At 48.6% G+C, this 15,309-nt stretch overlaps 1 protein-coding gene across 5 annotated transcripts in view; it reads right to left on the bottom strand.

Moving 5' to 3' along the window:
* Positions 1–9,351: 9,351 nt before the first annotated feature.
* PARP6 (poly(ADP-ribose) polymerase family member 6) overlaps positions 9,352–15,309 on the bottom strand; it is a 61,753-nt gene continuing 55,795 nt past the window's right edge. For 4 of the 5 annotated variants that reach the window (XM_082198521.1, XM_082198522.1, XM_082198523.1 and 1 more), the window contains exons 19-23: positions 13,213–13,282; positions 12,137–12,216; positions 11,551–11,614; positions 10,086–10,170; positions 9,352–9,895 (exon numbers count right to left, since the gene is read on the bottom strand). In XM_082198521.1, the coding sequence (XP_082054647.1) occupies positions 9,793–9,895; positions 10,086–10,170; positions 11,551–11,614; positions 12,137–12,216; positions 13,213–13,282 (402 nt within the window). In that variant the 3' untranslated portion in view covers positions 9,352–9,792. Of the gene's footprint in view, positions 9,896–10,085; positions 10,171–11,550; positions 11,615–12,136; positions 12,217–13,212; positions 13,283–15,309 lie in introns of those variants that run through there. The other variant, XR_014213411.1, reaches the window with a different exon arrangement.

Below are 15,309 nucleotides of genomic sequence, written 5' to 3'. Positions count from 1 at the left end.
CTTCCCTTCTCCATTTACTCACTAAAAAGTCTCCTACATTTCTGCGAATATAGGATTTGAACTTCTGGATGAGAGCTCCCAGCACTCCAGAGAAACCCTTCCCCCCAAATTAGGTACTGATCAGTCACCTCCTGATCCAGAGGTGGGTTGTGTCTGGCTTTTGGATATTTGAGGGGCACAGGAAAAACAATGTTGCAGGCAGGATTGAGTTCTGGCCCATGCTATATATATATCTGTCATGACATGAACATACCGGACTCCCAAGTCAACTCTACAAACAGGTTGGAGAGAAGACTCACCTGACTGAACTGTCACCCATATTAGAATGAGAAAGATGGCAAGTAACAAATGCCTTTCTATCCTGCTGCTCTTAAACGTTACTGGGAAGTTGTTGAGATGTGGCATTTTCATCTTCCCACTGTCCCCTCCTGGTTCTGCCTAGGCAACAAGAGCCAAGGAACTAAAGAACATCTTTCACACTCAGGTACTACTTGTGGGTTTCTACTAGGCTGTTGGAACAGAATCCTGGACTAGGTGACCTGATCTGATCCAGCAGGGATCTGCTTATGTCCACTGCACCTCAGATAAAACTGATTCTAGGATACTTCCCCACCCTCATGCATCAGGCATCATAGAGGGGTTATACAGAAGGTGAGTTCACCCCAGTTGCAGCAACACCAGAAAATGGCTTCATGTTCTCACAATGAGTTTTGGAAGCCATCACATTCACTTGGGTGGAACAGTTACATAGCTGGGGCACATCTAAGCAATGGAAAACCCATTTCAATGTAACTTTTCCTCAAAGACTAGCTCATGTGAGAATTTCCATTTTAACAGTAATTGCATGGACTGCAGAATCCACTCCAAGAAGGAAAAGGTATTTCCCCCAGGCTGAGCCCAATATTTCCATGCATATTCCTTGTTGCAGTGTCTCACCTGATAACCCCGGACCCAGGCATGGGAAGGTGGAAATGGGAAATGGGTGGAAATCTGTTGTGCTGCATTGGGATGAAATGTGAGGAGGTTTGTGCCCTCCAGACGTTCCTCACAATTTTACTGTGTCTGCTTAACTTTGCCCCAAAATGAGGGTCTTTGCGGCAGGCAGAGATTCCCCCTCAGACTCCTTCAGTCCTGCCTATCTCACAGTTCTTACAGTGGTGCAGCCACCCAAAAAAGAATCGGGTTGTGCTCTTGCATTCTTAACACATCCTAAAATTGGTGGCTTCAGCAGGGGTGTCACTAGATACGCAAAAGATTCAGGGCACAGGCTTGTGTGGCACAAATTTGCGTATGTTGATTCATATGTACAAATGCAAATTTGGGTCTCAAGATGGTGAGTGGGTGGGCTGTTGTTGGCACTGCATTGATGCTGAAGAGGCAGGAGATTTAGAACCCAGAGCAAAAGATACGGAGCTTGGACCCTCTGAGTAACCTCCTGACACTTTGACAGGAGGCCAGTGACAAAATTGTCCTAGGCACTCCAAAAATTTTACCTGGGTCTAGCAAAAGCCAGGGGAACGAGGCAAGTGAGAAGACTAGTAAGAGGTAAGTAATTCTTGCCCAAGGATAAGTGGAGGAGATAAAGAGGATTGAAGCCCCAGTATACCCCCAGATGAACGCCCAAGGACAAAGGCTGTTGCTGACTCCTACTGATGACTCACCAAAAAGCTAAGATCTAATGAATTGCTTTGCGCTACTATTCTCTTCCTGGTCAGTCTTGGTTTTATGTAGGAAGGCTACCTGCCCAACTAGGGTCTCAGGAGGACAACACTTGCTGGCCTCTGAGCATGTGTCTTTTCCCACCGAGTTCCACGACTTTGGGGGGGAGGCATCTTGCCCCGCCCCACCCCAAATGGGCTTTCTGTTTCAGCCATTCCAAAAAGGAACGCTGCCTCCCGGGGTTTGCAGGGGGAGCAGTTTTGGCATTCCAGTGGATTTACGATTCTTTTGACGGATCTTTCTTATGATTTCTTGTAGTATAATAAAGAAAGACAAAATGGACATTGTTATCTCTGTAGCTCTGTAGTTAAATGATATTCTGCTTAGACTGAAATAAAGCACAGTCCAGTGGGAATTTGCCCGGATTGTTCGTGTGTGAGTCTCTTATTGAGAGTTGTTCTCTGAACCTCAAATAAAATAAAATAAAGACTACAAAATCAGGGAAAGCATCACTAGGAGATAGTGTAAGGCAGCTCCCTATATTCCTAAATACAAATTGGTGCATCTACTTCAGTAATGTTTACACTGACTGGCAGCAGCTACCCAAGGCTTCAGGGAGAAGTCTTTGCCATCCCTACCTGGAGATACCAGAGGTTGTTCCTGCGGCCTTCTGCATGTGAAGCAATTGCTGTACCATTGAGCCAAAGACCTTCCAACTGTTAGTTCTGCTTTCATCCTTAGGTGAAAGGTACAGGCTTCTTTAGCAGATGGAGAATAGGAATGAAGAGTAATTATGTAATCCTATAATGCAGGGAAGTGATGTATGGAAGTGAGAGCTGGACCATAAAAAAGGCTGGTCGCCAAAGAATTGATGCTTTTGAATTATGGTGCTGGAGGAGACTCTTGAGAGTCCCATGGACTGCAAGAAGATTAAACCTCTCCATTCTGAAGGAAATCAGCCCTGAGTGCTCACTGGAAGGACAGATCCTGAAGCTGAGGCTCCGATACTTTGGCCACCTCATGAGAAGAGAAGACTCCCTGGAAAAGACCCTGATGTTGGGAAAGATGGAGGGCACAAGGAGAAGGGGAAGACAGAGGACGAGATGGTTGGATGGTGTTCTTGAAGCTACCAGAATGAGTTTGACCAAACTGCGGGAGGCAGTGGAGGACAGAAGTGCCTGGCGTGCTCTGGTCCAGGGGGTCACGAAGAGTCAGACACGACTAAACAACTAAACAACAACAACAATAATAATAATAATAATAATGCAGGGATGAGGAACCTGTTGCCTTCCATATGTTGCTGGGGTCCAACTCCCATCAGCCCCAGGCAACATGGCCAATGGTTGGGGATGCTGGAAGTTGTAGCCGAGCAACACATGAAAAGCCAAAGGTTCTACATCCCTGAGATCAACATTAGATGGTGTAAAGGTAAAGGGACCCCTGACCATTTGGTCCAGTTGTGGCCGACTCTGGGGTTACGGCGCTCATCTCGCTTTATTGGCCGTGGGAGCTGGCATACAGCTTCCGGGTCATGTGGCCAGCATGACTAAGCCGTTTCTGGCGCACCAGAGCAGCACACAGAAATGCCGCTTACCTTCCCACCAGAGCGGTACCTATTTATCTACTTGCACTTTGACGTGCTTTCGAACTGCTAGGTTGGCAGGAGATTAGATGGTGTGTTTTTTTTGTATGAAAAAGTCTACAGAAGCCAAACTGGGTAACTTTACTTAGGCATGGGAGTAAACGTTCTCACAGAGAACACGTTTCAGAGTAATCCTTTGGAAAAACACAGGGCTGGCGCACCCATGAGATGTGCTGAGGTAGTGGCCTCAAGCAGCGTAAGCTAGGAGGCAGCATCCCTGCAGGTACCCTGCCCACTCAGCTGCCTCTGTCACCAACAGAAAAGTAAGGCAGCAGCAGTTTCCAGAGAGATCTCACTGAACCCTCGCAAGGTATCGCTAAAATCTCCCAGTATCTTGTGCACTCCGCAAGATATTGTCAGGTCTTGCCAGAACCCACCACCATCGTTGCTGCCTTTGCGTGGGCTCTGCCACGCAACCCAGGGAAGGGTGGTCTTTGGCGAGGGTTTCCGCCAACTCCTATGGTTGCTATTAAAAATGTGTCCCCAAAGGGGTGTTCCAAAATGTGTCAGGCCTGAAATAATTGTTTCTTCTGGCACCTGGAGCTCCTTGCTCTTCACCCCACTCCCAATTGTAACCCCCTATTAAAGCTGCCATTAATAACCAGAGCTCTAGAATCCTCATCCTGATCTTTATTCCGCTGGGCAAAATGATGCCACAAACCCTCCAAATAGCCACATTTGTAGTTCCAGCATCTCTAAAACTGCCACGATTCATTGCCAGTCCCTGGAATCCAATTGTTGAGGCAGCAGCTTGCAGGACTGAAGCATTAATTGCCCTGGTGATGACACAACAGGTCCCTTTGCACCCGTGTAAGGATCCATGGGTGGTACTGCTTGGCATGTAAACTGCTAGGCTGAGAACTATTAATGTGACCAGATAAAGGAGCAGACAGGGCTCCTTTAATAGTTGTGTAGAAGAGGACGTTTCAGCAAGAGCAATGTGTCAGCTGGCAGGTGCAGAATCATAGAATCATAGAGTTGGAAGAGACCACAAGGGCCATCGAGTCCAACCCCCTGCCAAGCAGGAAACACCATCAGAGCACTCCTGACATATGGTTGTCAAGCCTCTGCTTAAAGACCTCCAAAGTCGGAGACTCCACCACACTCCTTGGCAGCAAATTCCACTGTCAAACAGCTCTTACTGTCAGGAAGTTCTTCCTAATGTTTAGGTGGAATCTTCTTTCTTGTAGTTTGGATCCATTGCTCCGTGTTCGCTTCTCTGGAGCAGCAGAAAACAACCTTTCTCCCTCCTCTAGGTGACATCCTTTTATATATTTGAACATGGCTATCATATCACCCCTTAACCTCCTCTTCTCCAGGCTAAACATGCCCAGCTCCCTTAGCCGTTCCTCATAAGGCATCGTTTCCAGGCCTTTGACCATTTTGGTTGCCCTCCTCTGGACACGTTCCAGTTTGTCAGTGTCCTTCTTGAACTGTGGTGCCCAGAACTGGACACAGTACTCCAGGTGAGGTCTGACCAGAGCAGAATACAGTGGCACTATTACTTCCCTTGATCTAGATTCCCTTGATCTAGAAGAGAAGGCCCCACTGCATTTGATCAGGCTAACCCCTAGTCATGGTGCAGCCTAGCCCCTAATCACTGAGCCATTTGGGGGAAGGGCCATAGCTCAGTGGCAGAGCATGTGTCTTGCACATGAAAGGTCCTAGGTTCAATCCCCAGCATCTCCAGGTAGGGCTGGGTGGTGAGTGGTTAAGAGCAATAGACTTGTAATCTGGTGAACTGGGTTCGCTTCCCCGCTCCGCCACATGCAGCTGCTGGGTGACCTTGGGCCAGTCACACTACTCTGAAGTCTCTCAGCCCCACTCACCTCACAGAGTGTTTGTTGTGGGGGAGGAAGGGAAAGGAGAATGTTAGCTGCTTTGAGACTCCTTAGGGTAATGATAAAGCGGGATATCAAATCCAAACTCCTCTTCCTCCTGGGGGAATCGCCTGCCTGAAACCTGAGCCAGATGCTGCCAGTCAGTGTAGGTGAACCAGATGGACCATTGGTCTGACTCAGGATATGGCAGCTCCCAACATTCATGAATCAAATATGGTTTTGCACAAGAGGAATCTTGATGTGCTTACTGACAACTGGGGGAACTATGGTATTTTGTAATCCCCTTTTCACCCACTGGCGCTGTGAAGCCTTCACAACCCACAAAGGTAAGACGTGGAGATTAAGTCTTCCTGATTATAATGCTAGCACTTTTATTCCACTTTCTAATGTACTCCTGCACGGCATTGCCAGTTGCATTATGAAACGGTGGCTTTTTTATTCAACATGCCACCATGCCATGCTAAATTTTGTGCGGCAGGAAAATACCGAATGCTAGAATACCGCCCCAAATTTCATCACATGAAATTACAGTGCCAAACTCCCACAATTTTCTTGGTTAATGGGGTTGCAAACGGGTTTTCTTTTTTTGAGGGGGGGGTGGAGAGAAGCAAATAACCTAGAGATGAATTATAAACTGCTCGATTCTGCTAGTTTTTCAGAAGTGGCTAGAATGCCATGTGAAAGATCATGTAAAATATAGAAGTTATCAGGTAAGGAAATGCTGGGGGGAATCTTAGTGGTGCGGCAATAAAACTACAAGCATGTTTGCCGAGCTAATTAGGGTCCAGTACGGTTTCAGATTGGATGGGGGACTGAGTGTTGAGATTCCTGCATTGCAGAGGGTTGAACCTGAGAGTCCCTTCCAACTCCTAAATTCTATGGTTGTCTGAAGGCAGCCTCAGTCTTGGGTCTCTGCTTTGCTTCAGTAGATCATCGGAAGTCAGACCACTGGTCCATGCAAGTTGGTACTGTCTCTGCATTGACTGGCAGGGGTGCTTCTGGGTTTCAGAGGCCAGGGCTTGAGCCTGCAAATCTTGTGATCTACTGCTGAGCTGCTAGAGTCCATGTGGACCTGTAACTTGAGTCATGCCATCATACATCCTTCGCCTGAGCACATATGCTTCGCCATGTCCTTCAAGCGAATCCATCCCAGATAGAGACTGGCAGCCGTTTATGAATGGTGCAGACTTAAAGGTTTGCAGATAAGATTGTATTTGGGTTCCTTATCCACCCCCTGGAGGTTTGAGAGCTGTCATCCCACACACATTGAGATTGTGCAGGTAAACAGTTGGCACAGTGTACCTGTGAGAGTCTCTCTCTCTCTCTCTCTCTCTCTCTCTCTCTCTCTCTCACACACACACACACACACACACAGCCTTGTTGGGGGCAGAGGAGAGATGAAGGAGACACACAGGCTGCATCCACACTAAAAATTGAAAGCAGTGTGGTTGTCACTTTCCCCCAAGGAATCTTGGGAGCCAAGGGTGCTAGGAGTTGTAAAGAGACCCCTGTTACCTGCCCACAGCTCCAATTCACAGAGTTCCCTGGGAAGGGGAGGTCGATTGTAAAATTACTCTGGGAATTATAGCTCCACGGAGGGGAAAGGGGATTCTCTAACAATTCTCAGAGCCCTTAACCTAATGTAGTTCCGGGATTCTTTGTGGGAAGCCATGACTGTTGAAGGAGCAGAAGAGAAAGCCGGCAGGATCAAATCAAGGTCTCGTCTGGTCCAGCATCCTGTTGTCCCACCGGATGCCTGTGGGAAGCCTCAAAGCAAAACCTGAACGTAACAGCACTTTCCCCACCTGCATTCCTCAGTGGGTGCAGATCAAAGCCATCATGGTTGACAGTCATTTATTTAAATGTATACAGTGGTACCTCGGGTTAAGAACTTAATTCATACCGGAGGTCCGTTCTGAACCTGAAACTTGTTCTTAACCTGAGGCACCACTTTAGCTAATGGGGCCTCTTGCTGCCGCTGCACCACCACCGTGCAATTTCTGTTCTCATCCTGAAGCAAAGTTCTTAACCCGAGGCACTACTTCTGGGTTAGCGGAGTCTGTAACCTGAAGCATCTGTAACCCGAGGTACCACTGTACACCGCTTGATTGTAAAAAAGAAACCCAAGAAACCCACACACCTCAAAATGGTTTACAAAAAGCCAATTAATAGTCAAATTGGTGGCTGTCTTTGCCTCTTGTGGGAGGGAGTTCCATAGTTTAACTATGCGCTGTGTGAAGACGTTTGTTTGGTTTTTTGTCTGCCCTAAATCCTCCAACATTCATTGGATGCCAGGGAGTTCTAGTCTTACAGAATAACAACCTTTCTCTGCCCACTCTCCCCACACCGTGAATGATTTCGTATGCTTCCATCACATCGCAGATTACTTGCCTGTTCTCTAAACTAAAAAGTTCCAGATACTGTAACCTTCCTTAGTAGGGGAGTCGCTCCATCCTCACTGTGATAGGATTCACTTGCCCTTTCAACATATGCCATGGATATAATACAGGTGTTTAAAAGCACCCCAGGAAAGCTGCCTGATGCTGGGCCCATCAAAATATTTCTCCATCTATCCAGAAGCAGCTCGCTGGCTGAGGTGGAGCCACTCTGCTCACTTCCTTGCAGGAGAGTCACTGCTGTTTACTGGAATGGGAAGAGGGAAGGGACAGGGAGATCGGGCGCTCCTGCCAATGCTTTTGCACCACATTCACCTTCCCACACCCAGCAACTAATATGCTGGGAAACAAGGACTGCAGCTCCACAGTACCCAGCAAAGCACTTTCACATCTAACCCAGTATGATCTACTCTGCAGGCCCTGGGTAATAAACACCCAGCATCCTCAGCAGGCTGCCAGTGGGACCTGCCGGGCCTCCAATATTACCTCCCGAGAGAACAGAGAGAGTGGCCAACTCATCGGCCAGCATCTGCAGGCAAGGCATGTGGTCCACCACTGAGCTGCTTTTCAGTGAGACAAGTTCCCTTCTTCACATCTACGGCATCCCCCACTTTAGTATACACTATACAAAGAGGTTGTCTATTTTTCATTCAAACACAATTCAGCTTGGGAGAGTGACGGAGATCTAAAACACTGGGCACTTCAAGGCGGTCGCTGTTCTCAGACGGGGTCCAGCCACATGCTGGCAAACTCAGGTTGCACAATGGAAATGATGTGGTGCTCTGGAGCAATAAACCCCCTTCCTAATAATAATAATAATAATAATAATAATAATAATAATAATAATGGGATTTTTTGCAATAGGGACCAGAAAATGCACTTGAAAGTGTGGCCAGACACTTGCTTGATCTTACGACCTCGCCTGTGGACAAATCAGGATGAATGCCTAATGAATAGGTTGTTTGGAAGAGGCCACTGTCCAACGTATAGACCCAAAGCCACAGTTTTCAGATCTACTGCCAGTGGAGGTTAATCCATCTAGGTGAATGGGGCACGTCCTCAATCTGCCCTCACCTGCCTGACTTCTTCCTTGCAGTCAGTCAGGGGGTGGCACTGCCTGTCAGCCTCCTGCTCCTTTGCCTCACAGTTGCCCTAACAGAACGGAGCAGAAAGAAGGATTCGTTGGCTCAGTCTGTCGTTGGCTCTGGCGCCACCTGCTGTTAGTCTCCCTGTCTTCTGCCCAACCACTTCCAATGGCTGCCAGCACAAGCACAAGTGGACAGGGACAACACAAATACATATCATACTTGGGTTGGTGCCCTTGGCCACTTCCAGACAGACAGTATTTTGTGGGAGGGATTCCATATCACATACCAGAGAAATAGGCCTGAATAATTTAAGTGGATTAAAATACACTGGTACAAGAAAATCTTTTTTTAAAAAAAGAAAGAAAAGAAAACCCCTGACTTCTTGCAGTTAGGAGAGTGACAGGGAAATGCAGTAAAAAGTGTGAGATAAAAACTGATTAGTGGGAAGTTGCAGAATCAGAGTGCAAGCAAATCAGGATGAATGCTTCATGTCGTCTTACAACCTCCCCGTGAAGGAAGTAGAATGAATATTCATTTTAAAGATAGGGCATCGTCTAACCTGTGTATAAGTTTGGGGCAATGACCACACAAAAAACAGGTCACGTCGAGGTCACAGGTCTGACCTCATGGGCAAAAGGAAATAAAGGAAATGGCACATCTGCTGGGCACACACACAAGTGCCTGCAAACACACATACACACACACACACACAGAGTCTGTGCAGGTGCAATCAGAGCTTCTTCTTTTAAAGAGAATTTTAACAAGCTAAAACCATTTGCGCTCTCTCACTCTCTCCCATTCTCTCTGTCTCTTCTTGTTTGTTTGTTTTTTGCTTGTTTTCATTGTTAAAAATGTTGTCACTGTAAACGTGGGAGCGCAAAGTCAACCACCCCAACTGTCCTTGGGATTTGGTCCAAGTTTCCCCATTGGAGAGTCTCTCTGTATATTCTAGGTGCAGGCTTCCACCCTTCCAGAGGCGCTCCCGGGGCCTCTGCTGCCCAGAAATGACGCTGGTTGCCCCTTTGCCCCCTCCTGTGGATCCAGGTCTCCATCCAGCCAGGGTTATCATCGCTTCGTTGGCAGCCTCTGACCTCTGGCTCCCTTCTACCCATGGAGGGGCAGGGGCAACATTGGCACAAGCTTAAGGAACAGGGTCCTCCACCCCCTCAATTTGTATAGACCTGAGTGCCAATCACACGCATTATCTCCTTTTGGATTTTGGGGTCCTGAGTATTGATGTTGGCGTCTCCAACTTGGCCGTCTTCATACCTGTGAGGGAGACAGAAACTGCTTCAGAAATTGCCTTCTTCCACCATACTTTTCAAGATGGTGCAGGGCTATTGGCAATCCCAGTGGGTAAGGTGGCACTGCCCAAGGCTACAGCCTTGGCATTGCCATCTCCCTATTCTGCAAAATAGAACAGTTTCCCTTTCCCTACCCAGGAAATGTGACCACTCACACGAAGAAAAAGCGGGTGCAGACGTGGTCCGACACTGGACACACCCAGATGTTGCCGTGCTTCTGGAGATCCTTTGACGTGATCACTGCAAATGAGAAAGGCATCAGTCTTCTCATAATCAGAACACACCACACAAGGCCTGCCAATATCACCCACTAACCAGGATGATCAGGTACTTTGGCACCAGAAACCCTGGATATTGCCTCCAACTGACCCATTTATGCAGTTATGGACAGGGAAGGGAAGGGCAGTGAGTAGCATCAGTCCTCTTGCTTGTGATATAGTAGAACGGAGGACCATCCAATGAAACAGATTGTCAAAGGTTTCAGGATAAACCAAAGGAAGATGCATAATTTCACTGATGGAATTCACTGGTAGCGGGTACCAGATTAGGTGCCTTCAAGACAAACCAGAGATGGGGTACCCATGGCTCTCCAGATATTGCTGGACTCCAAATTTCATCATCCCTGACTCTTGCCCATGATGGCTGGGAATAATGGGAGTTGGAATCCAACAACATTTGGAGGGCCACAGGGCTCTTCATCCCTGGATTAGAAAAAACAAAACCAATGGAGGATGGCAATACCAACAGTAATTAGCCCTGAAAATTATAAATATGTAGTCTCCAAGCTCAGAGAAGGATGCTTCTGAATCAAAAATGTTGGAGTCAATTTTTTCTATTTTGTTCTGCTTTTAATATATATTCCTTCCTTCCATGGGGCCTTAAGGTTCACGTACATCTGGTGTGAAGAGCCTTCTCCCCCCCCCCGCTCTCCACTGTTGCCAAACTGCAACTCCCATCATCCCTCACCATGGGTCATTCTTGCTGGGGCTGATGGAAGTTGTTTTACAGCAACATTTCAAAGGCAAAGGTTCCCCTCATCTGACGTACGTGCACATAGATGTGCATTAGAGACTAGGCTAGACCGTGAACAACTCTAGTTTTTCATACTAACAAAATATTGTCATTCCCAGGAGGCAAAAAAACAGACACCAATGAGTCTGATTCTTATCCCATACATTGTCATCCTTTGTTCCTGTTTGCTATACCACTTCTGACGCTTTTCACACAAAAAGAATGTTACTCATTTGTAGAGCAGGAGCGAAGAACCTTGTGCTGTCCAGATGTTGCTAGACTCCAGCTCCTATCACCCCTGACTATTGGGCAAGCTCGCATGGGGCTGATGGGAGTTGAAGTCCAGAATAACTGCAGAGAACCAGACTGGGAAATGCTGTTCTAAGGGCATGGAACCGGCTGCTGTTGGAGACAGTTTGCTGGACCTTTGGTGTGATCAGGCAAGATGAGCTTCAGGTTTCCCCGGCACACATTCCTTAAATTGGCATTTGTATGGGCCTGGTAGCCTGCACTTGGGCTCAGGCAGGAGTCAGGACAGATGTGGAGAGAAAGGAGCTCCAAGAGAGGGAGAGACATTGGCTGACGTGCCTCTCTCGCCCCACCGCTCACCTTCACAAAGTGCGATGCAATTCAGATTGCGACTCTGCAAGAACCTGGACTGGATGGATCGAGTCTGCAAGCAAACCAGAGAGATCTAGAGTTACACAAACCAGAGGTGGGGAAGCTTTTGAAAGCCTAGGGTCACCACATTCTCTCATGGGCAGCCTTCCAGCAGTAACCTACCCCCATCGTGAGTGGAGACAGTTGCCAAAGTGGGCAGAGCAAATGGATATGACTTCCACCTGACAACAGATGACATTTCAGTCATGAAAAAGTCAGAGGTTTCTACACATACAAACACACAGGCCATTTCTCTCTTCACCCTCCCAGGCAAGCAAGAGTTGTTACCAGAGTTCAATGACATATTTCAGTCAGGCAAAAGCACTCAAGGGCTTATGAAAAGACTTGTGGCCTAGGGAGAATCCCAGTGTCCGAACAAAGAGGCCTGGACTAGAGCAGGGGTTCCCAAACTCCTGCCCCCGGACCACCAGTGGTTCGTAATCTTTGTTCAGGTGGTTACTCTTTCCCCTGCTCCAAAGCGTATTGCTGAAATAAAGAAAGCTTAGAGTCTTGTGCAGAATATGCAGGCAGTTACCTGGGGGATGGTGTTCATTCGGTTATACCTCTGCACCAGCTCATCCTTGGAGGGCATCCTGTGCTGGCCTTTCCCCATCCCTGCATTGACAATAAAGAGAGTAAGAACAGCAACCCACAGGGTGCCAGGACCGGCTGCTTGCATGAGCAAGGAATTCTGCCAATTGCTGGTGCAGGGAGGACGGTGCAAACGAGCCCAGAGACACAAACAATGGCCCATGATCTCCAAAGATGTAGCAATGAGAAGACAGACATTCAGCTCTTATCCAGTGCAGTCTATGCTGATTGGGAGAAGCTCTCCAGGAGTCTTCATCTGCACAACTTCCCAACGTCCTTTAACTGGAGAATCTGGGAATTGAACCCAGGAACTACGGCATAAGGATCTACCACCGGGCTCCAGTCTCAGCTCAACTAGCAAGCTCATCAGCATGTCTCTTCCACAGAAACATATATCATCCACTAGGTAAGGGAGAACACAGATAAAGGTTGCCCTGCCTTCTACCTGAGATGGAAGAAATGAAGGTGTGCTACTTAAGTCTTATCACTTTCCTTCTCATGCACACGATACAAAAACACCAAACTTGTCTGACACGATAAGCACCAGAGAAGCCACCTATTCCTATGGTCTGCACCTCTCCCAAGCAATGGAAGGAACTCATTCCTGGGGACAGAGAGAACATCAGGCCTGCTTGCAGCCCATCAGTGCTGTGATGAAGGCACATCAAGGGCTTGTGCCTTCCACTGAGTTTGGGTGCCCAGAGGAGAAACTAAGGAGATCACCATCAAGGTCTACTCTATAGCAATCCCAGCTCCAGGCAGCAGTTGGGCCTAGCTGAATCTCAAGACAATGCCTGCAAGGCTACGTGAGTCCACAGCCAGGCAACGCACATAGGCAGCCAATCTCACCACCACCACCACCATCACCCTGACAATTTTAATCTCCCCAGGAGCCCAGCATGTGGATGGAGAAACACACACAGCGGGGGTGGGGGGAGCGGCTCTTGGATGCGCGGCAAGCATGTCTGCAGGACGAAGGGGTGCACTGACAGATGGAAGGGGACAAAGAGAGCCGCTTACCTGAATATCCAAAGGAAATACTGGAGATGGGGCTCAAATAGATGCCTTTGCCATAGGCTGCTCCATGCAGCTTGCAGGAAAACACCAATGTGAGCCAAAAATAATTTGGGGGGGGAATGCAGGCCAGGGAAGGGGGCGCAACACGGTGCAAGCATCAGCAAACCCTGGGGTCTGTCTGTCCTTCCTGAACATTTGGCTTTCCCGTAAGGATGTACAAAGGATCTGCTGGATCAGGCCAAAGGCCCACGTGACCCAGCATCCTGTTCCCATAGTGGCCAAGGACCTGAGGGCAACAGCAAGTGTCCCCACTGGAGATTACCATCCACTGGTATTCAGCCTACCTCAGATGGCAGAGGTATTCAACTGTGCCACCAGGGCAGGATTTGGGGGCAGACAGCAGGGGTGCCACGGACCTGTGCAGCAGGACTGGCTTCACACATTTGGAAATAAGTGACACACATTGTTCATTGAAGCGGAGGGTGGGGTAAAGGGTAAAGCGACCCCTGACCATTAGGTCCAGTTGTGACTGACTCTGGGGTTGTGGCGCTCATCTCGCTTTATTGGCCGAGAGAGCTGGTGTACAGCCTCCGGGTCATGTGGCCAGCATGACTAAGCTGCTTCTGGCGAACCAGAGCAGCACACGGAAACACCATTTACCTTCCCGCCAGAGTGGTACCTATTGATCTACTTGCACTTTGACGTGCTTTTAAACTGCTAGGTTGGCAGGAGTTGGGACCGAGCAACGGGAGCTCACCCTGTTGCAGGGATTTGAACCGCCGACCTTCTGATCAGCAAGTCCTAGGCTCTGTGGTTTAACCCACAGCACCACCCGCGTCCCTAGCTCCATTCAGAGCCACCTACTAATCACGGATGTGTGTACAAGCCTAACCACAGAAGACTGGTGTTTCCTTAAGCAGAAGAAGGTATATTTTGCTTTCAAAACAGAGAGGACCAGGACAGGGGGACAGCCCCTGACTCCAGCTGAGATGGGGATCTATTAAGGCCATCTGCTGAGGGGAGCAGGAGGCAGGAGCAGGAGCACCTGATAGCCCCTGTCAGCACATAGGAGCACTGGGAGCTGCTTAACGCCAAGTCAGACCATTGGTTTATCTAGACAGCGATGACTCGCGGCAGGTGTAAGGCAGGAGGGCAACAGCAGGGGGAGCTAGAACAGGCAGAGCCAAGTAGTCTTCTCCTCCCGGCTGAGTTTGACAAGGGCCACACTGAGACAAACCACCCAGCAGTGACACCTCCTAGACTGGTAATAGGGCAGCTGGCAGGTAGGGGCTGACTGGGACAGTTGGTGGGGCAGTGCCCCATTTGCCCTCCTGGACCAGTTTCCAGGGCATCTACCTCAATACTATCTGCACTGACCAGCAGTGGCTCTCGAGGGCTTCCAACGGCAGACATTCCCAGCCCTATCTGGGGAGGCCAGGGATTGACCCTGCATCCTTTCGCACACAAAACAGATGCTTGGCCCTGCCCTCCTCCTCCCCCCCCCCCCGAAATTTGATGGCACCACCTCCCAGGAGAACGGAGCCGCGTGATACCATTGTTTTACCTTCCAGACAGCAGCTGGTATTTCCAGATCTATATTATTATGGCAACAATATCACCCACTTAAACATTTCTGATATTAGAGTGTTGGACTAGGACTGCAGAGAGCCGGGTTCAAATCTCCACGTAGCCAAAAAGGTCGCTGGGTGACTTTTGAGCCAATCGTTCTCTCTCAGCCTAACCTACCTCACAGGGCTGTTGTGAGGACCTGTAGGGTAGGGGTGGCCAGAGGGATCATGTCTGCCACCTTGAGCTGACTGGAGGAAATGCAGGATAGGGTTGTGGGGCAGAGGTTGTGGGGCGTGGGCTGGTTCTTGGAAGAGCCCCCAGTAGAGATGCAAAGTTGCTGGCCAGTGTTGGATGGCGGTGTTATGTATTAAGATTAGCTGCAGTTCTCACTCAGGGCCACCAGTATGCAAATGAAGGATTGAGAACTGTCGCTCACTGATTGGTTAGCTAGTTGGAAGTTGTTACTGTTACAAGTTACTTAGTATTATATAAAGCAGCCAGCGAGGCTCCAGTCAGTCTGACTCCAGGAAC

This window comes from Podarcis vaucheri (genome assembly GCF_965113315.1).
Source record: "Podarcis vaucheri genome assembly, chromosome: 14".
Classification (NCBI taxonomy): domain Eukaryota; kingdom Metazoa; phylum Chordata; class Lepidosauria; order Squamata; family Lacertidae; genus Podarcis; species Podarcis vaucheri.
Note: the sequence above shows the minus strand (reverse complement) of the source record. Positions and strands in the feature narration are given on the sequence as shown.